Source organism: Borostomias antarcticus (assembly GCF_949987555.1).
Source record: "Borostomias antarcticus genome assembly, chromosome: 12".
In the NCBI taxonomy this organism is placed as follows: Eukaryota; Metazoa; Chordata; class Actinopteri; order Stomiiformes; family Stomiidae; genus Borostomias; species Borostomias antarcticus.
Genome location: NC_140245.1, coordinates 16,342,005 through 16,364,786, shown reverse-complemented (window position 1 = coordinate 16,364,786; position 22,782 = coordinate 16,342,005). Strand labels below are relative to the sequence as shown.

General features: G+C 46.3%; 1 protein-coding gene across 1 annotated transcript in view; it reads left to right on the top strand.

Annotated features, from left to right (window-relative positions):
- Positions 1 to 6,410, top strand: part of kif26ba (kinesin family member 26Ba) — a gene marked incomplete at both ends in the record, with an annotated part of 114,563 nt that extends 108,153 nt beyond the window's left edge. Inside the window, 3 exon segments of the mRNA XM_084446453.1 lie at positions 4,526 to 4,731; positions 5,370 to 5,520; positions 6,262 to 6,410. Of these exon segments, the coding sequence (XP_084302579.1) occupies positions 4,526 to 4,731; positions 5,370 to 5,520; positions 6,262 to 6,410 (506 nt within the window).
- Positions 6,411 to 22,782: the final 16,372 nt, after the last annotated feature.

Sequence of the window (22,782 nt, the reverse complement as noted above, 5' to 3'; positions counted from 1 at the left end):
TAAGACACGAAATAGCTTCCTCACTTGCTCCAGCACGCATGCTGGAGCAACGATTTCGCGCTATATATATCTTATATTCATTTTTCTCTCTCTTACTTGAAAATTGTGCAAATATTTCTGGGTGATATACAGCTAGGAGTTTAGCAAGCTATTCATGGCTTATAGCCTATTTTGCATATTCATTTACTTACTGTATTATGTAAAATTGGGCTAAGCCCCTGATGTCTTTAAATCCTTGAAATGCCCCTGTTGAATAGAGTCCAATAGAGTCCAATAGAGTAGAATAGAGCAGAATAGAGTAGAATAGAGTAGAATAGAGCACAATAGAGCAGAATAGAGCAGAATAGAGTAGTATAGAGCAGAATAGAGCAGAATAGAGTAGAATAGAGCAGAATAGAGCAGAATAGAGTAGAATAGAGCAGAATAGAGTAGAATCGAGCAGAATAGAGTAGAATAGCAAATAGGAGAAGAAGGCTGACAGGTGAGAAAGGGTGACCTTGACCAGTCAGACAGGCGTGAAATATATGAAACTCTATTAGAATCTCTTACTCACACACACACACACACACACACACGGTCATGATGAATACCCACTTTAGACTGTCAAAGCCTCTGGAATGGCTTCAGCTAACCCTGCTGTTCCCCCCAGCCCGGTGCCAGGCCATGCATGGCAGACCCAGACGGTCTTTAAACAGCATACACTAGGACGAATACCAGATCACAAACAGCATACACTAGGACGAATACAAGATCACAAACAGCATACACTAGGACGAATACAAGATCACATGTCTTTATACAGCATACACTAGGACGAATACAAGATCACATGTCTTTAAACAGCATACACTAGGACGAATACAAGATCACGTCTTTAAACAGCATACACTAGGACGAATACAAGATCACGTCTTTAAACAGCATACACTAGGACGAATACAAGATCACATGTCTTTATACAGCATACACTAGGACGAATACAAGATCACATGACTTTATACAGCATACACTAGGACGAATACAAGATCACATGTCATTATACAGTACCTTACATCCAGACGGGTGTGACTAAATGTGACTCAAAGACTTTCATTAATATAGAAGAACCCCCCCCCCCCCCAGCTACGTTTGGAAATGAAAAACAAAATCAGGTTTCAGCCTTGGCACACCCCCCCCCCCCCCCACCCCACCCCTCCTCCTCTCTCCTTCAGGGGTTCAGAGAGGCTGTGTTGGACAGAGGAGTGTTGTTCTGTGAAGGTTCTGTGGCCGGCGTGACCCCTAGAAACTCACCCCTCCTCTCTCCTCTCCTCTCTTCTCCTCTCCTCATCTTTCCTCTCCTCTCATCTACTCTACTCTCGTCTCCTCCTCTCTCGTCTCCTCCCTCTCTCCTCTCCTCCACTCTCCTCACAGTGTGACCATTCTACTTGTCTTCTCTGGTCCTCCTCCTCCACCCCCCCCCCCTCCCCGCCTCTCTAAATCAACCCTCATCTGTTTCTCTCTCTCTCTCTCTTTCTCTCCCCATCCCCCTCTCTCTCTCCACTTCTACCTGCTGTCTCCCCTCCCCCAGAGGCAGGTAGACTGCTCTCTGTTTTCATACCCTCTCAGTCTCTCTGGTCCCTGTGCTGCAGCAGGAACGTGGCCAACACAGAAGAGCCTCTGGCTGCTGCTTCACCAGAGAGAGAGAGAGGGGCGTCCAAAGAGGCTCGCATGGAATACATGTTAAATAGGTTTCCAGCTTAGAGTCTGGTGTGTGTCTGATTTTGGGGGGTAAAATTGGATTCTCTCTCTCTCTCTTTCCATCTGTCTCTCTCTCTCCCTCTTCCCCTCTCTCTCTCTCTCCCTCCAGCCCTCTCTCTCCACCTCTCCCTCAGTAGTGGGTCTCGCTGCCGTAGTCAGTAATGAAATACAAATGAGTGAGTTGGTTGAGATGTGTCTGCTTGACCTTTCCCCTGCGCTCGGAGACAAAACCACGCATGCAGCAGCCTATTAAAATCACCCCCCGCCCCCCCCCGCGTGCGAATCTGATAACATACGTCTGCCGCTGCCGATGCAGCTGCCAATTTCTATGCAAATGAATGGTGTGTGTGTGTGTGTGTGCGTGTGTGTGTGTGTGTTTTAGCGCATTCCAGAGCATAGGGCTGATTCCAGTCCAGTGGTCAGATAAGAGAGTGACCCGATATTCTTATCTCTCCACCCCATCATCAGGAACCACACTTCTTTTTCTCTCTCTCTCTCTCTCTCTCTGTCCCTCCTCCTCTCTCTCTCTCTCTCTCTCTCTCTCTCTCTCTTTATCTTGTATTCTGTTCAGCTACACCGTGTCCTCTCTGTTCTGGTGTCCTCTGCTGTCCTCTGTGTCCCCCCTCTCTCTCCTCTCCTCCCCCTCCTCCCCTCCCTTTCCCCACCTCCCATCCCCCTCCTCTCCTCTCTTTCCACCACCCTCCTCTCCTCTCCTCCCCCTCCTCTCCTCTCCTCATTACATTTTGCATTACATTAGTCGTTTAGCTGACGCTTTTATCCAAAGCGACAATAATTGCATTTAACGTACAAAACGTCAGTGTACTACTACTCACCAGAACTCACAAGTGCATCTGCTTTCTAAAACACGTGACTAAGAGCATAATCCAGTGCTGAAGGCAAAGTGCAAGAATAACAATCTAAAATACAAGAGGTGCTTAAGAGAGAGGATCATTGTAGTACTTCTTGAAGAGGTGAGTTTTGAGTCTGTGGTGAAAGATGGGCAGCGACTCTGCTGTCCTGACATCAGTGGGCAGTTAATTCCACCACTGCGGGGCCAGAACAGAGAAGAGGTGTGCCTGTGTTGATCGACCGCGGGGCAACTAGTCGCCCCAAGCTAGCAGACCGGAGTGTTCGAGAGGGGGTGTAGGATTTGGAGCGAGGGATGGAGGTAGGAGGGAGCTGTTCCTTTCATTGCCCTGTAGGCTAGTACTAGAGTTTTAAACTGGATGCGAGCTGCTACAGGAATCCAGTGTAGAGAATGGTGATGGCCAGGTCCCGGTGCGGGCAGCCCTTCCCCGGGAGGAACAGCAGCTCAGTCTTGTCCAGTTTGAGCTTGAAGTGGTGTGTCGCCATCCACTCTGAGATGTCAGCCAAGCACCTAGCTATGCGTGTCTCCACTTGTGTCAGTGTCGTGTCAGAAGGGGGAAATGACAGGACCAGTTGGGTGTCATCGGCATAGCAGTGATAGGAGCCATGCGAGCAAATGACAGAACCTTGATATGTAGTGTTAGAGGGAAAAAAGGAGAGGACCCAAGACAGACCCTTGTGGAACCCCCATAGTCACACTTTTCTGGCCCCTGGGTGATACTGTTTTTTTGCTTCCCTCTGGAATATGTAGGGGTGGGACCTATGCCCACCTCCCTTGTTCTCTGTAAAGTGCATTGTGTTGCCTCTGTGTATGAAATGCGCTATACAAATAAAGCTTTGATTGATTGATTGATTGTCAGACTACGTGGTTCCGATATTGACCCTCTCCGTGTCATCTGGTAGGAGTGGCCCGTCAGGTAGGATGCAAACAGGGAACATGCAGAGCCAGTGACACCTTTCTCCTCGACGGCAGAGAGGAGGATCTGGTGGTCTACCATATCAAATGCTGCTGACAGGTCTAGGAGTATCAGGACGGAAGAGAGAGAGTTTGCCCTCGGGGCATGGAGTGACTCGGCCACTGCAAGGAGGGTGGTCTCTGTCGAGTGGCCAGCCTTGAACCCGGACTGGTGAGGGTCCAGGAGGTTGTTCTGGTGGAGATATGAAGACAGTTGTTTAAAGATAGCGCGTTTGAGTGTTTTTGATAGGTAGGATAGAAGGGAAAGAGAGGGTGAGGGTGGGGAGGTGAGGTTGGTGCATGGCGTGTCCACCGGGGGGTGGGGGAAAGAGGATCTGATATCATTTACTTTCTTGTCAAAGAAGTTGGCGAAATCGTCAGGGAGGAGATGGGAGTAGGAAGTGGGGGTTGGAGTAGTGAGGAGAAAGTTTGGAGTTTTTTTTAGGATTGGATCCTCCTCTCCTCCAGGTGTCCTCCACCTAAAGTCTGTTCTGATTTCCTCATCTCCTCTCTACTTGGGACAGATGATTAATGGACTGGTTAAGTAGAGCTGCGCGCGCGCACACACACACACACACACACACACACACACACACACACACAGACTACCAGGTGACCTTCGGTCGAACTGCTGTCCAGTTAATGTGGAGCTGTGTCTAAATCAGGCTTTTAAACATCATTACCAGCCCTGTATGTGTTCTAATTCTAACGGTCTACCTTCTCGAAACCCTCTCCCTCCCTCTCTCTCTCCCTCCCTCCCTCTCTCTCCCTCCTTCTCTCTCTCCCTCCCTCTCTTCTCCTCCCTCTCTCTCCCTCCCTCTCTCTCTCTCCCTCCCTTTCTCCTCCTCCCTCTCTCTCCCTCTCTCCCTCCTTCTCCCTCCCTCCCTCCCTCCCTCTCTCCCTCCCTCTCTTTCCCTCTCTCCCTCCCTCTCCCTCCCTCCCTCTCTCCCTCCCTCTCTCTCCCAGGTACCCAGCGCCGGCGCCTGATCCCCAGCCTGCCCCTGGACTCCTCGTCCTCGCCGACGCGCCAGCCGGCGGTCAGCCCCGGGGTCCGCTGGGTAGACGGCCCGCTGAGGCCCGCCCCCAGGGGGGCGGCCGAACCCTTCGAGATCAAGGTGTACGAGATCGACGACGTGGAGAGACTGCAGCGGAGGAGAGAGAGAGGGAACAAGGTGAACGAGAGGAGGAGGGAGGGAGGGAGGGAGGGGGGGGGGGGGGGGGAAGTTGAGAGTGAAGGAGGGAGTGAGAGAGATTCGAAGAGAGAGAGAAGGGGATAATGTATTTTAATCTAGCAAATGTGGTGAGAAAGAGGGATGTGAGAGAGGCAGGAGGGAGGGAGAGAGAGTGAGAGAGAGAGAGAGAGAGGGGTAGTAAGATTAACCTATGAGCACAGGAGCGAGGAAGAACAGAGGGTTCATTTTAGAGAGGAGGAGGTGGAGAAAGTTTAAATTGGAAACATGTTGGCCGCCCCTGGGAGGGGAAAAGGAAGGAGAGAAGAAAAAAAAAAAAAAACGACACAGACCGAAGGAGTGTGGCTCCAAATGTAAGCGCTTACCTGACCGGCCGGCAGGGCAGAGGCCTCCACACAGCACAGCCTCTGTTGAGCCTCTGTTCAGCCTCTGTTCTCCACAGCAATCATACCTTTACCAGAGCCAGGGGCAGCTGGAACCCCCTGTTGAACCCATTCACACACTCCCTGCTTCTCTCTCTCTCTCTCTCTCTCTCTCTCCGACGATCCTTCCCTCCTTCTTTGCCTCCACCCCTCTCACCCCCCTCCTCCTCCTCCTCCCTCTCCTCCTCCTCTCCCCAGGAGGTTGTGTTCTTCAGTGCCAAGCTGAAGATCCTGGAGAACAGGCAGCAGCGCATCTCGGAGGTCAGGGCCAAATACGATTGGCTGAAGAAAGAGCTGGAACAGACCAAGCAGCACCTGATGCTGGAGCCGGAGAAGTGGACCACCGAATGTGAGTGTGTGTGTGTGTGTGCGTGTGTGTGTGCGTGTGTGCGTGTGTGTGTGTGTGCGTCTACAGTGTAGTGGTGAGCGGAGGAGAGGGCTGTGTGCTATTTTCACACACACACACACACACACACACACACACACACACACACACATACACACACACACACACACCAGGCTTGGTCTGCATGTCACGTTGTGTGTGGAGGGCACTTTTCTGATGTCATCTGGGTGCTCTGGTCTGTGGAGCCAAGAGCATGAACACACACATTAATAAACATGCATATCTCCCATACCTGTTCAGTCTGACAGATCAACACACACACACACACACAGACAGAGAGACAGACAGGGGTCGGGCCGGGTCGGGTTTCAGATGTAGCTGCTGGTCATAGCTGTCAGCAGCCACACAAGCGGCACGCTACTGTATACTGACACACACACACACACGCACACAGACACACGCTCACACACAAACCCATGCACCAACACATGCTGTAGTAAGCTGAAGTGATAAGCAGTGATTTCAGGTTGTAAGAAAGGTCGGGGGTTAAAGGTAGAGGGTGTGACATAGAAGCGCTCCTTAGTTGAGGGAGTCACATGATGATTGGAAGTCCTCTGGATTTTGAGTTGTGACTGTTGTGATTTCTAATGAGCATGTTGTAACCTCTCTGTGTGTGTGTGTGTGTGTGTGTGTGTGTGTGTGTGTGTGTGTGTGTGTGTGTGTGTGTGTGTGTGTGTGTCCCAGTCGACCTGCAGCAGGTGTACGAGGTGGACTCCCTGGAGTACCTGGAGGCCCTGGAGGTGGTGACGGACCGGCTGGAGAGCAGGGTGAACTTCTGCAAGGCCCACCTCATGATGGTCACCTGCTTCGACGCCGTGGGCCGGCTCCGGTAGGCCCTCGGACGGACGGACTCTGTACACCAGAGGGACTGATGAGACGTCCAGAGGGAGAGCTGGAGAGGACGAAGACAAGGAGGAGACTTGAGATGCCGAAGAACAACTGAAACAAAAAAGACTTCGTATTTTTCTAGGGTGGGAGGGAGGGAGGGAGGGAGAGAAAAAAAATCGGAGGATGTTATGAGTTTACCTCCCTTCCTCCTATAGGAAGAGCACTTTTATAGAGGATGTTTGGAGTGGTCGGTTGTTAATAAAGTTTTGCTCACTTTGAATACAGCCTGGCAGACCGGCATGGTACGTAGAATAAAAAAGAGAGAACAAACGAAAGAACGAGAGAACAAAAATCTTGACGAAAGATAAGTGCCTTGCAAACACTTCAATATCAGAACCATGTCTCTTGTATTTATGTACAGATGGTGCTAGCTTAAAAACATCCCGTTAAAAGTTAGAACGTTAAAAAGAAGAAGTGAGTGAAGAACACTCTTGAACAAAAACACAGTTGTTTTTTTTTGTGGGTTTTTTGCCCTCTCTCTGACTTGTTGTTCTGTCAGTACTTTGTACCTGTAGTGTTCTTCTGTCTGGTCTGAGGAGACATACCGTACCAATCTGTTGTGTGTACGTTTTATAATGTTCTTTTTTAACCCTGGGTGGGCAGTGGGACCATATGGAGGAGGGCTTGTGGAGGGAGATGAGCCAGAGTATGACCTGGGGGGTTCGTCTGTAGCTGGGGGGTGATGGAGGTGCTGCATTAGGAGACACAGCCCCCAGGGAAAGAGACAGAGGAATGGAAGGACGGATGTAGAGCCGGACCATATGTGTTTTTTTAAATTAAAGAATCTGCCATTGTCTAAATTGAGGGTGATCTGGTCTGAATGTGAGGGTAGGAGGTTTGCCCAGCCCCTTCTGGTCCCAGTGTTAAGGTGCATACACTTTGGTAATATTTGTTAATATATATATGGTGCTTGAGACCGTTAGCGCTCTAAATGTTTGTATAAATCTATATACTGTATAGCCCGTTTCATAAGGTAGCCATGCTTCTTCTGTACCATCATCATCATCTTCAGCCCGCCCCTTCCCAATGAGTGTCCCTTGACCCCATCCCATGATCCTTAGCAGGCGCAGAGAGGATCCTGGGAGTTGGTGTTCCTATGCCTAGCCATGGTATCCATCATCGTGAATGAAGGATGTTATTTATTTCAAACTCAGGAGGCCAGTCGGAAAGAGTTGCTTATAATGTATAAATTATTCACTCATTAGTGATCTGCAAAGTTTCTATGCATTAAAAAAAGAAAAGAACAAAAAGAAAGGAAAGAATGTACATATGCTGAGCCCACTTCATATACAGTATATATGTATTTATATATATATATATATATATATATATATATACATACCTACATACATAATACATACATATACTGTACACATCATACATATACTGTACACATATACACATACAGTATATCATATAAACACTCATCTTTATATATTTTCTCTTGATTTGATTTGCACCTGCTACTTCCTCCTCCATGGAATAAGTACCTGAGGACTGGTTGTGAAGTAGGAAAGGAGAGGAGGAAAGAAAACAAGGAAAGGAACCATATTAGTGAGTGTCAACACTGCCGTATCCTAGTCTGTCTCCCTTCTCCTTCTCATTGGTCAGAAGTGTACAGAGATGACGAGGCAGACACCTTCTTGTGGTGCCCCACGTCAGTAGCTGCGATTAACCACCGCAAGCAAAGTAAAGTCTGCCAACTGAGAGCTACCATCCAGGCTGGCGTTCGGCTGTCACAGGCTCCCAACCCAGAATTCTGCAGCTGAACGCCGAAGGGCTCACCCCCAGTAAGATCGACATCATCCAACACCTGGCCTGTACCACCAAGGCCCTTGTCATCCTCCTCCAGGAGACCCACTGTGTAACAGCAGATGAGCTAGTTATCCCAAATTTTGCTCTAGCTGGGTCTATCCTTAGCAGGAAGCATGGCCTTGCTACGTTTGTCCATTAAAGGCGACCTATCCCCGACTGGCTCGGAGATTGAGTGGTTGTGCGTGGACGTTGGCGGCTTTAAAATCATCAACGTCTACAAGCCTCCGCCCTCACGAATCACACCGGCGTATCTCCCAGTCTTCCCCCAAACCTGTCTCTATGCTGGCGACTTCAATTGCCAGCATGAAGATTGGGGGTACAGCACCAATACATCCGACGGAGAGAACCTGGCTGCTTGGGCAGCTAACAACAGCCTGGCCCTGCTGTATGATCCCAAGGGCGCAGCCAGCTTTGTCTCCGGTCGCTGGAAAACTGGGACGAATCCTGACCTGGCATTCGCGAGTGTCGGCGCTGATAACCGGCTCCCTGATAGACGCGTGCTAGGAAAGTTCCCGTGGTCCCAACATCGACCATAGCTGATAACCATGCCTAAACTCGTGGACCTCGTCCCGAGTGAGCCGGTGAAGTAATGGAACTTCCGAGAGGTCAACTGGAAATGCTATAGCCTCCTTAACCATAGATCCACGAGGTGCCTCCCACCACCAAACACCAACAACGTGGTCGAGGCGTACCGGGAACTCTGCGGCATACTGGTGAAAGCGGCCAGAAAATACATCCCACAGAGACGTTGCAACAGCTACAAACCGTGCTGGGATGCGGAGTGTGAGAGTCTCTACTGTGCCTTCCTCCAGGCCCCCACAGGAGCTATGTCAGACAGGCTTGCTTCAGCCCTGCTGTCAAGGCTCAGCCAAAGGAGGCAAGAGCGCTGGGAGGAGGTCATTAACTCCATCCACTTCTCACACTCCAGCCGCAAGGCATGGAGCATCCTTAACAACCTCACTGGTAGGTCCAGACACTCCCCCCATCACTGCCCCATCTCTGCAAACAAAATTGTATCACAATTTGTAAAAAGTGGGACTTATGAGGGCAAAGACTGCAAATCGTCACATCTCGTGGCAAAAGAAGTGTCTGACCTCTGGAAGGCCACAACCCCTAGCAGAGGTAACAGCTCAGGTGAATTTACACCAGAGGAGTTCGCTGTTGCCCTCCAGCATATAAATCCAGGGAAAGCTCCGGGGCCTGATTCTATCTGCCCAGAGCTTATACTCCATGCTGCGCCTGCCTTGAAGTCCTGGTTAAGAGTGTTCCTCTCTTGCTGCTTGCGCCAACTCAAGACCCCCAAAATCTGGAGAAGCCATAGTTGTCGCGATCCCTAAGCCGAACAAGCCTGAAGGGGACCCCAAGAGTTAGCGCCCCATCTCTCTGCTATGCATCCCCTTCAAGATCCTTGAGCGTCTCATCTACGCCCACGTCGAACCAAGCATTGACCCGCTGCTCCCAGCAGGCCGGGTTCCGACGTGGGAGATCGACCATAGATCAAGTCACCTTGATGACTCAAGACATTGAGGACAGCTTTTCAGCTAAAAAGAAGGCTGGAGCCTTTATAGTATAGTGAAAGAGCCTTTTCTTTATAGACCTGATGGCTGCCTACGACATCCTATGGCGCCGTGGCCTCACCTGCAAGCTGCTCCACCTGCTGCCGGACAGGCACATGGTCAGCATGATCATGGAGCTTGTCCAAAACCGCAGCTTTACCACCACTGGTAGCGGACAGTGAAGCAGGTTGTGACACCTTAAGAACGGTGTCCCCCAGAGATCTGTCCTGGCCCCCCTCCTTTATAACATCTACACCTGCCAAACACAGTCTCTAGGAAGTTGTGAATGGATGCCCACATCCCACTCCTGTGAACAACCTTCCCATCCTTGCAGGCATCCAGCCCACTGGCCTCCGCTGCACAGGAACCACAGCATGTCTCGCCTGCCGGGCCGTGGAGCCTAACCACCTGCTCCACGACAGGCTCACTGCAACTGCGGAGCCACCCCAGCATCTCAAGTCGAGACACCCTTTTGTGCCTGCCGTACGGGATCTCCTGCAGCAATGCAGAGATCTTAACATCAGTGAGGCAGGATGGGTGGACTACACCTGGCGTGCAGAGTGGGAGGTGAACACCTCCAGACTCCGTGATTTTATCCCGGCCCCCGGTCCTTCCCCTACCGGGATGGACTTACCCAGACCGGTGTCGGTGAGACTTAACCGCCTCCGGACCGGCGTCAGACGCTTCTGCTCATCAATGCACAGATGGGGCTTGGCATCCTGTGCGGCGTGCTGTGTTGCGCCGAGAAACAAACCGCAGACCACGACCTCCAGGACTGTCTGATATATGTATATATACCAACGGAATGTGTGGCCTGACGGTCGTGGATGATGAAACGGTGAAGTGGCTCCTGGAGGTGTGCCTGGATATATAGCCCGGGTGACCCCCTCACCTAGGCTCGGGGTGGTAAAAGGATAGCCCCTCGGCCCCGAGCCTGGGGGGAGAGGACCACACAAACTACCCAAACGATGAAGAAGAAGAAGAGATGTAAAGTATGAAAATGACAGGCCTCTTGATTGGATAGCACAGATCTATTGGGTAGTCGGGGGAGGGGGGGGGGGGTAGGGAGCTCGCTGGATCTCACTGGCTGGTGGACTGGGGCCAGCTGTATCTCTCTTCCCATAGGGCCAGACACAGGTCAAGCCCAGTCGAGGACTTAGGTCTGGAGGATCTGCTCTGTGTTTCTCTGTTGATACCGGCATATTCTTCAGTTTAGGACTGGACCAGCTTTAACCTGAGTCTGAGAGACCAGCTCCCAATGCTGATGAGGACTGGTATGTTCATCTAGGAGTGTGTGAGGGTGGGGGAGCAGCAGTGTGTGTGTGTGTGTGTGTGTGCGTGTGTGTGTGTTAGCATGCAGCAGAGGTACCAGACAGAGAATGAGACTGTGACCACAGATCGACAGATGTAAATAAAAGCTTGCTATTGGAGGAGACTGGTGTCCCAATCTTTATTTTGTCATTTAGTCATTGCATGAAATATGGGTCAAATTATTACTATAAATTATAGCTACTGTGCAGCCCTGGGTCGGGGCCAGGCGGAGAAAGAGGAAGGAGACAAATTACATATGAGGGTCTAGGTGCACACACATACAGTATACAAACTGTTGCAGGCATATGTTTTCCTGTTAACTGCTACAGTTACTGTAGATGGAACAAGGTTTGAGGCTGTGACACAACTCTTTTGTCCTGGCCACACAGTGAGTTGCTCACCGATATCAGAACTGCTCATATTTCGCCATAGACTCAAAACTCACCTCTTCAAGAAGTACAACAGGATTGTCCGTCTTAAGAACCTATTGTTTTTTAAGTTATTTACTTTGGCACTTTACCTTAAACTCTAGATAATACTCTTAGTCACTTGTTTCGAAAGGAGATACACTTGTGAGTTCTGGTGAATAGTAGTACACTAACTTCCTATGTTAAACGCAATTATTGTAACATTGTACAAAAGCATCAGCTAAATGACTAACGTAATGTGAACACACAATTGGATTTTGATAGAATACTGTGGCAACCCGGGGCCCTCACAGCGCCAAATGGCTGACCTGTGCCACAAAGTGGTCGCTAGCTGTGGGACTACAGCTCCCAGAACTCCACAAGCTGTAGGTTAGAGAGCTGAATGACTGTACCTGGCCTGACTGTCCAAACCTGCCTCAGATCAGCAATCAGCCAAGTCCCCTCACCAAAAACTGGAAAACCCAGGCCAAAAGAAGCCCGAGAGAACAGGGGTGAGGCAGACAGCATGCTCCGTCATGTGTGGATTTTGTTTGAGATCTTTCATTTGTAACACGTTACGTTTATTAAAGAGACAACCTCTGGCTATTTTCTGCAACTTGCTTCCATTGTCTGTGTGCCACTGCCATTTTGGCATTTGTGGTCTTCCCTGTCCCCTGGGTTGCCAACTATGGGGAAGTGTCAACCTGATCTCACTTGGCAGACATCAGAATTCAACATTTGTCCATCGCCTCCAAACTTAATTTCTAGACGGCATCATACAAATATGCGTGGAGGCGCTCGGGCAGCGAGCATTGAGCAATTCCCCTGCACGCCCACACGCCTCCAGGCGTGCATGCCCGCCAGCGCCGTTGTATAGCGGTGAAAGGTGATGATGATTATAAGGGCCCACAAGCAAGCAGGGCCTCTATGACGAAATTATTCTGCATGTAGATCAGTCACACTAATGCTGCATCAGAATTCAAATTAAGCCACAAATAATGCAATACAGATGAAAAAAGTTTTAATTTCCTGAGCAATATCCCCCTTCTTAAATGGTTTGGTCCATGCCATGGTTTATGATGGCAAATCTCACCTCTTTTGACATTAACGTCACTATACCGGCTGGCTGTCAAATACTAGCACTAATAACCTAACGTTAAATCATAAACATCATGCCCAAAACATAAATCTGGGCACCAGAAAAGAGTGGAGAGAGGCCAGGAGAAAATGCAGCAGAGTGGGAGGCCAGCATATAGGCATTTTTTTCCACAGGAAAGGTGAGAGTAGCTATGTTAAGATGGTCGGTCAGTTGCCCGCGGTCTCACATTAATCATGACAACAAGAGCCGTTAGCCTAGTGTGTGAAGAAAGTGCTAAGCTAAGCCAGGTAGCTAACGTTAGCTATTAAGCTTACGTTCTGGTAACAACTCGATCTGGTTAGCTAGCTGCTAGCTAGACCTGGTCCAGGGCGATATCCTACAGATAACGAACGCCCTGTTACTCTCAATGCAATTAACCTATGAGTGCGCTTCCTCGGCCCGCTTGTCCGAGTCTACAGACAAAACCGTTTCGTTAATCACCAAAGTAAACACATCGTTGGAAAGATGAAAGCCTTTTCTCAGAGGTCGCTACAGTTTGTAGTCCCCCACCTTTCAAATAAAAGGCAAATTTGTACACTTAAATGGCTAATATCCACAGCGCATCGACTGTCTTCTTCTACTGGCGATTCGGCGCTCTCCACTTTGTTTAGCCTACTCACTGCTGCCACGCATGTTGGGGATGATGCATTACATCTTAAATGGTGTTGAGAGACTCGCGTCGAGGTATCTGATTAGCGGGAGAACATTTACGCTGAGTTATTAACTATGGCAAATTTTTAAATTTAAAACATGTAAATAAAACATGTAAATAATGTATTGTAATGTAATGCATCATCCCCAACATACGCGGCAGCAGTGAGTAGGCTAAACAAAGCGGAGAGCGCCGAATCGCTGGTAGAAGAACGATGTGTTTCCAACGATGTCTTTCCAACGATGTGTTTACTTTGGTGATTAACGAAACGGTTTTGTCTGTAGACTTGGACGAGCGGGCCGAGGAAGCGCATTCATAGGTAAATTGCATTGAGAGTAACAGGGCGTTATCTGTAGGATATCGCCCTGGACCAGGTCTAGCTGCTAGCTAACGTTAGCTACCATTAACTAGACAGCTAGCTACAGTTCTAGCAACCAGCCAACTACCGTTCTGGTAAGCTAGCTGCTAGATAACGTTAGCTACCATTAACTAGACAGCTAGCTACAGTGCAAGCAACCAGCCAACTACTGTTCTGGTAAGCTAGCTGCTAGATAACGTTAGCTAACATAACTAGACAGCTACTACAGTTCTAGTAAGCTAGCTTTCGCTAGCCAGCCTCAACCACTGCACTGTTCTAGTGAGGTGGCTACTGTTAGCTAGCTTGCCAGCTGGCACACTTGCAAATACTTCCTGTCCAAATAAATACATAAAAATCCTGTAGCAGCAGCCAGGACACATGTTTTCATTCTCATGAATGCTTAAATTATAATGTGCTATGCTAACTAGCCGGTCCTGTTGACTTGTCTTTTTAAAACCTTTATGTGCTGCTACTCACAGAATCAGCTGTGCCCCCCTCTGATCTAGACACCCACTCCCAGCCCCCAGAAGATGCTTTAGATGGTGAGTGAGTGACCAGGGCTGCCAAGTTTGACCAAAAACTTGGAGTGAGATGTATCCCCTTCCCCGTTAATTTTATTGTCGGGTGAGTTGTTGAGGGGGGCGGGGAGAGAGGGGGATTGATCATTTTTATTGTGATTGTCACGCGAGTTGACGACGGGGGGGGGGGGCTTTTGCCCTGAATTCTGCACCTTTGGTCGTGAGGTGGGGTTCGTTCGATCCACCCGATCCCCCCCTGGCTACGGGCCTGTAGTATGTAGGGGTTGGTCATTTCTCCGCATGAGAATTGTTATGTGTGGCGTGTGAGCTGAGAAGAGGCTGAAATGCGTGTGTCTCACGCTCAATGCGTGAGACTTGGCAGCCCTGGAGTGACAGAGTGAGTGGTAGACACTGGTTGGCTATTACAGTTATTACTAAACTACTGTACTGCTATGAATAGCAAAATGTAGATGTAAGTTAACCCAGGTTAAGATAGCCTACATATGAAACAGTTACATTACATAAATAAATTCATGGTTAATAAATAAATAAATTGTGTTAAGTTAATTAATAATAATAATTCATATAGAGTTGATTTCTTTGTAAAACCTTTATGTCCTGCTACTCACAGAATCAGCTGTGGCCTCTTCTGACCTAGACACCCACCCCCAGCCCCCAGAAGATGCTTTAGATGGTGAGTGAGTGAGGTAGACACTGGTTGGCTAGTTAAACATATTACTGAACTACTGTACTGAATAGCAACATGTAGATGTAATCCAGGTTAAGATAACCTACATATGAAAGTTACATTACATAAAAAATTAATGGTTTATAAATACATAGTGTTAGAAATTCATATAGAGTTGATTTCAGTTTAAATGCCAATTTGTTCAGTTCATTTTTGTTATTTGAGAGAGGGTATTTGCTCTTGAAATAAGAGAGGTGTTTATTAGCCAATCAACAGCCGCCTAGGCAGCTTCCTGTAAACTCTACAGTGCTACATAGATTTATTCCCAAGTCTTAAGAAGACACTGTTCTGTTCTTACTGTCTACAGAGCCAGGTCCTAGCCAGTTAGAAACAGAGAGTGAAGGGAGTGAAGAGGCTCAGAGTAGTTCCAGTCATGAAACTGCTACAGACAGAGACAGTGCAAGCACAGGAAGTACACAAGTAAATGTCTATGGATAGGTTAATTGGAAAAAGAACATAGAGAAACAGAAAAATAAATACAAAATGATACATAATCTTAAAAAAAAAAGGGGTCGAAAAAAGTGGTGACGAAAAGTCGGAGGGGTAGGGGCCCACACCAATATTCTTTAAGGGGGCCCAGAATTCCTAGCAACGGCCCTGGTGCCCGCGCAGGGGTATTGCGATATGCGGAGCATGCCCACTAAGCGCCGTCCGAGTAGGTCCAGTTTCGTAAATTAGCCTGATTCCTGTGTCCACTAGTGTTTCAGGCGGGATCCCGGGAATCCCGGGTAGGGCACCTGTCATTTCCCTCCCGGGAAATGGCATCGGGACCCGTCTTCCCGGAGGTTGTTTTTTTGGGCTGGAAATTTAACCATTGTGCATTAGTAGCCTAAAACAATTAACACTCAATATATTGTGTGAAATCTATTATTTTCTTCTTAGATAAGTGGGCATATGAGCTATATTTATTTTAGTTTTAAAAAGTTATGCGCGCAGATTAGAAGAAAAAGAAGCACCGGTTAGTTTAAGCCCTATTACAGCGGTGGATCATAGGCATTAGCCAACTACAGCGGTGGATCAGAGGCAAACATGTACTGCATAGTGTGCAGTGTCACTGTCTCACGTAGGCTAATAATAATAATAATGTAGTCTAGCCTATTATAATTGCTGTAGCATATTAACCATGATCTAATAATAAATGTACAACAATAATAGGCTACCAATAGCCTGCTTATGAATACAGGTTAATAAATATCATTATAGCGTGTTATAATTAGAGCTCTTCGCAATGCCCTCCAGATCTATGCTAGGCTACTGAAGACAGCACTCGGTCTGTTCGAGCGACTTTTTGTTGCCACTGAGGAGCCTTCCCAAGTCCAACCAGCACCAGATCAGGAAACGGAATCAACCGAACAGAGTCAAACCACCCTGAGCCTGCAGGCTGAACTGCAGCAAGCAATCGGTGTGTGCATGAAAAGTCCCGAGCCAAAGGAGAAGTGTGGGAATGACCTGCAGAATATCCTGTCAAAGGAATATGCGCTCTTCAAGGCAACACAATTGCGCCCCAAAAATCTGCAGCTGCTCTATGCGGCTCTTGGCACTATTCAGCCAACGTCTGTAGGCTAGAAGCCGAGCGAGCCTTCTCAGCGTGCGGACAGTTCGTCACTAAGATTAGAAACCGGCTGAGCGACCGCTCCATCAATGCTCTTTGCTTCCTCAAGTCCCACGTTATCAAACAGAGGAAAGTGAAATAGCCTAATCAAGATGAGATAGGAATTTGGTTTATTTAAATGTTTAGGCTTAGGCCTAGTGTAGCCTACAATGTAAGCGCAAGGGATTTTTTTTCTCCACTTAGCCTAGCCTACTTTTAAATTGCGAATTTGAGCTCTTTTTCGTTTTCACATGTTGATTTTTATAAATAAAACGTTTAATGTGATACATTATTATACAATATCACTATTCTGTTGCATTTATTTGTCTACCTAGCATAAATCCAATTTTAAAAAGCACCAATTTCTACGGGAAATCCCGGGATGACCCGGGAAGAGGTCAGTAAATTCCCGGGAATTAAAATTGGCTAAATCTGGGAAAATCTGAAACACTAGTGTCCACGTCTAATAGCTAGCTAGCTAGCATCCTAGCGTTAGCTCGTGTTAGAATATGAGCTAGCTAATGCTAGCTAGCTAATGCCAACAGTAGCTATAAGAACAGTAGCTAATGCTGGCTAATAATAATGACAGTAAGAATGTGAGCTAGTTGGCTAGCTAATAGTGTTGTTTGCTAGTTGCTTGTAAAATGTTATTGTTGTTTGCTAGTTTCGCCAGCTAGTTTTGTACTTGGTGTTGTCTCACCAAAGTTGTTTGAGCCACCTAACCCACCCTCAAAAGCGCTCGCAAATTTATACCCCTCTTCTATCACATGTTCCAATGTGAACAACCAACCACAAAACTCTGAGAACAACCAATCAAAAACGTAGCCCTAACCCACGTCGTCTGCTGACGTTTATAACTGTAAGATGCCGTCTAGAAATGACGTTTGGAGGCGATGGACAAACGTCGAATTCTGAAGTCTGCCAAGTGAGACCAGGCTGGAAGTGTTGTAGTGGAAATAAATCTGATCTTAAGTAAAAGATTTGCCAAGGTTCGCTCAAAGAGGTTAATTCTGATTTATTAAGAAAACATACGAGCGCAAGGACTTCAGGATAACGCACGTGAGTGGTTCATCCGACAGAAGTGAAACAGAAAGGTGTTGCGCGGTCTTATATTCAAGCAACACACAGGTATGACGCTTCCAGGGATTTGATTGGCTAACCCATCTGTACACGTCATAATAAATGGCAGACGTCATCAACAATGGTCAAGAGTTCAGACGTGATATTAGTATGGGCGGTAAATCTTGAATTGGTTTCAGGTAGGGACAATAGAACAATGGAAGGTTACTCTAGGCCAGACTGTAAGTCTGGGGTGTGTCGACCTCCTGGAGATGTCATCCTGTTATAAATGAGGTTAGCACAGCTAGGGGTTTTGCATGTGAAAGGTTGAGGGAGGTAGAGTGAAACTGGGACAAGGCTGATGATAACAATTTCTATGACAGTGTGCATGAGCTAGAAGAGGAGACAATGAAAAATACATGAGGGCGTGCTCATGTATTTGCCCAGACCATAATTTAAACATTTAATTAAAAAATATCTTTAAAAAAAAATCATGCCACAACACAATGTATACATTAGCATTTTTATTCTGCATCCTCCTGGGCTTGAACTCTTGAGTAACCTGCCATGTGAGAAGCCATAGATGGTTTCACACTGACAAACAATCAAGGGTTGCATGTAAATGTCACAGGTGTACTGTAACATGGAGGTTTCATCAGTTTCCACAAAATGTTTGTTAAAGGCACCACAAGGGGTAAAAAACTAAACCAAAGACTAAATAAAACTAAGGTACACACTCACCAAGTGGATAACAAAAGACAAAGTTTACAAACTAACAAGATGGCACAGGAAACACCAGGGACAACGCACAGCTAAAGCAAATAATGAACAGACAAAGAACAAGAGAGGAGCTACATGTAGGCTATACTGTATATATACAGACTAACAAGACAGGTGGGAACCAATCAAACAATCAGTGGCACAGGTGTCCTCTCAATCAGAATAGTAGATTCTATTCTATAGAATGTGCAGTAGCTGCATACAGTATTTACAGTATAAAAATTTTGATGCGCTGTGGGCTCAATTTTTGAAATTTAAAAAATCTGTGAAGGTGTTTTGTGGAGGACAGTCTGAAGATGTAGTGTAGCAATCGGGGTGTCAACTGACCAGAAATGTGGGAGAAGTAGGGTTTGATTGTTTTTCTCAAAAACTGTAAAACCTGAGTGATGGACTACATAATTCCTGCAAGCTCAAAGCATATGGAAATGTCTGCTCACTTGGGCCTACATTTTGGTGGAGGTTGCACAGTGATAGCATGATTTGTTATGATTTTTTTTAAAGTTTTAAACTTTAGATGGTTGCTGTAGCGCCACCATCAGGACTATTGGCCCACAATGCCAGTTGGTGGATTTTGAGCATACAGTAGTACTGGACCTATGTGCAAAGTTTGGTGATTTTTCATGCATGGGGAGTCAAATTTCTTAGGAAGAAAAAGAAGAAGAAGAAGAAGAATAAGAAGATTGGGAAACACAAGAGGGACCGTCAGCTAAGGCTGCCCAGCCCCTAAAGAAGAAGATTATAGCTGCTACACAGGACTGGATCGGGCCAGGGGTTTTGAGGAGGGAGAAGAAGGAGGAGACAAATGACAAATACATGAGGGTCTCTGCCTGGAGCCTAATTATTTATAACTTCTTACATTCAAAAAAATCTTTAAAATCTTGTGTCTGAAATCCAAACTACAATGCCTGAGTAGGCATTAGCATGTTTATTCTGCATCATCCAGGGCTTGAACTCACAACCATAAACACCAAGGGAAGATCAAGTTCTTGTTGAGCCAAGTGAGAAGCTAACAGTTTGGCTGTCGCTCGAACCTCTAATAAATTACTTAAGTTCTACAAAAGAACATTCGGTAACACTTTATAATAATGATCAGTTATAAGGCATTTATAAAACATTTGTTAATAATGAACTAATCATTAACATATTATTTATAAACATGTGTAAATGATCCATAAATGATTGGTATATATACTAGTTAAACATTCACAAATGATCTGTAGATGATTTATAACACATTATCAACATTACTTGTAAATGATGTGTTCAACATTAATTAATGTTAGTTAATATGTAGTAAAACATTTGTAAATTATTTTAAGAATACCTTATTTTATTTTTTTTCCTGTTTATCAAATGGTTCCTGAAACATTTACTAAAAGTCTACAAATAATTTGTAGACATTATTGCAGCCCCAAAGACCGTTATAAACTACTAGTTTATAATTAACTAACCATTAACAAACCATTTATACATGTTTATAAATTAGTCATATATCATTTATAAATACACTAGTTTAACATTCAAAAATGATCTGTAGATGATTTATAACACATCATCAACAGTACTTGTAAATTATTTGTTCAACATTAAATAACATTAGTTCATGTGTAGTTACTAATTTTTAATTGCTTTTAAGAATAACATTTTACACCAATTAATAGACGTCTTTGTTTTTCATGTTTAACATGATTTGTAAAGGTTTTTGAATGCGCTAATCTAAAGTGTAAACTATTAATGTCTATAAAACATCTATAAATCATTTGTATAGGTTTTTGCATGCGCTAATCTAAAGTGTAAACTATAAATGTCTATAAAACATCTATAAATCATTTGTAGAGGTTTTTGCATGCGCTTATCTAAAGTGTAAACTATTAATGTCTATAAAACATCTATAAATCATTTGTAGAGGTTTTTGCATGCGTCAATCTAAAGTTGAAACTATTCATCATTTACAAATGTCTTATGGACATTTGTAAAAATTCGATTTTCATCATTCTGTAGTTATTTTTTGATGTCACAAAGGAACAAAGCTGTCTACAACATTTACACATCATTTATAACAGGTGAAGAAAAAAAGTCCATAAGACATTTGTCAACTTTAGTTTAGCGCATGCAAGAACCTCTACAAATGATTTATGCTACAATCGGCTTCCATCATATTCTAAGTCATCTTCTATATCCTCAAAATCTGATAAATATTCAGCCATATTGCACACAATATTCCAGGCACCAACAAGCCGATCGTAGCATAGAGAATGTGAGCCGCGAGTGTAGCCTACAGACGGAGAATAGCCAGTCTGCGCGCTGTGCGCATGCGTGCTGGAGCAAGTGGGGAAGCTGTATTTTATTTCTAAAGACGTTTTCTAAAGATCATATTACAGAGGCTAAAGACAACATATTTGAAAACCACAACAAGCCCTCACGTTAGGGAAGCACAACTAGCGATTCATAAAACAGATTGATGAAAACAACCGTTTCGCAGCAGAAAATAGATTTTTTTAGAAGCTGCATTCTCAGTGCCCCGTCCACCGCCATTACATGGATATACTTGGCTCGCGCTGGATTTTACATTTCTTCTACAGGCCTCCGAATTACACCAAAGTTATCTCGGTATGTATTTATGTATCTGTCATCTTCATGAGTGACAAACTGGCTGGGGTTCGAAACATTTTTGGGCTTGTCTTCCTAATTGCAGAGTAACTGCAGCTGTGCTCAATCAGTGGCCAATCAATCAATTTACGTGCAGATGTAGTCTTAGGTGGGGCTTGGGTGGGGTTGCCAACAGCGATGTCTCTGATTGGTGGAGCTTGCGCTGTTGCACTATAGGATTGTGGATTGTGTATTTTTTTCCCATATGAGAGCAATAGTTTGAGGGTGACGGGATGTGGATAGAATTTAAAATACTGTCAAATTGTATTTGAGATGCTGTATAATTCCAGAAAATGTCACACTACATCTACCATGACAGTGACATGTAATTTTTTCATGAACATTGGAGATTTTGCAGTGAATGAGGGGAACATGGCTTCAGATAGCTCTAACTAAAAAAAAGGATAAATGTCATCTTATTTACACCATAGGAATCCTGGATAAACATTTTAGGCGTACATACATGGGAATGAGTTGTGGGACTCTGGACTGAGCATAGACTCATTGAATTGATTGGATTGGATTGAACACAGGTGGGACTGATTAGCAGACAAGACTTCTCAGATGAAGAGACGCAAACACGATGAACTGCAACACCGTTCCAATATTTATGAAGTTACCCGCCCCTCCCCCCCCCACACACACACACACAATTTCATGTGGCCAACCGATGTCTGAGTCCAATAGTACAACTTATTCAAAACAGGCCAGAAATGCTGAATCCCCACTGAAGGAAACATGGTCCTTTGAAACGGCCCTGAGATCTGCAGCGCTGTGGAGAGGAAACCAGACCAGAGGATTTAAATGGCTTCTTCTCCCTGCATCTCTCCACAGCATCTACAAGAACACAAGACATCTCTTGCATATCGATGAGTCTTTTGATATCAAAGATATGTTTCATCCTAGGACGGAGGGAGAGAGAAAGGGAGATAAAGAGTGGGAGAGAGAGAGAGAGGGATAGAGAGAGACAGAGAGAGAGAGAGGGGGGAGAGAGAGAGAGACAGACAGAGAGAGAGGGAGTGAGAGAGAGAGAGAGACAGAGAGAGGGGGGAGAGAAAGGGGGGGCAGGGCTGTACAGGGGGGAGAGAGGGGGAGATAGAGAGAGGGGGGCAGGGCTGAAGAGGGGGGGGGGGGGGGCAGGGCTGTAGAGGGGGGAGAGAGAGGGGAGAGGGCTGCTCCTCCTCACCCAGAGCTGGAGATGATGTAAAGACAGATGACAGTGAGTATAAGTAATTGTATTCATGTGCTCATGAATTGAACATCACCACCCTCTCTCCCTGCCACTTCATGCATCCTGACTAGCTACGGTATGCTATACTGTGTGTGTGTGTGTAATTTATTTCTGATGTCCATATTTGCATATATTTGAAACAGCAGAAGCCACCAAACATCTCTGATGAAATGTATTGTGTGTGTGTGTGTGTGTGTGTGTACTGTGTGTGTGCGTGTATGTGTGTGTGTGTGTTACCGGGCTGTAAGGTGTCCCATCCTGCAGGGGTGATTCATGGTAAGCAGTGGGACAGAGCTGAGGCGGGGACAGAGCTGACGAGGGGACAGAGCTGACGAGGGGACAGAGCTGACCCTGGGACAGAGCTGACGTGGGGACAGAGCTGACGAGGGGACAGAGCTGAGGCGGGGACAGAGCTCACAAGGGGACACAGCTGACACGGGGACAGAGCTGACGAGGGGACAGAGCTGACGAGGGGACAGAGCTGACGCGGGGACAGAGCGTCTG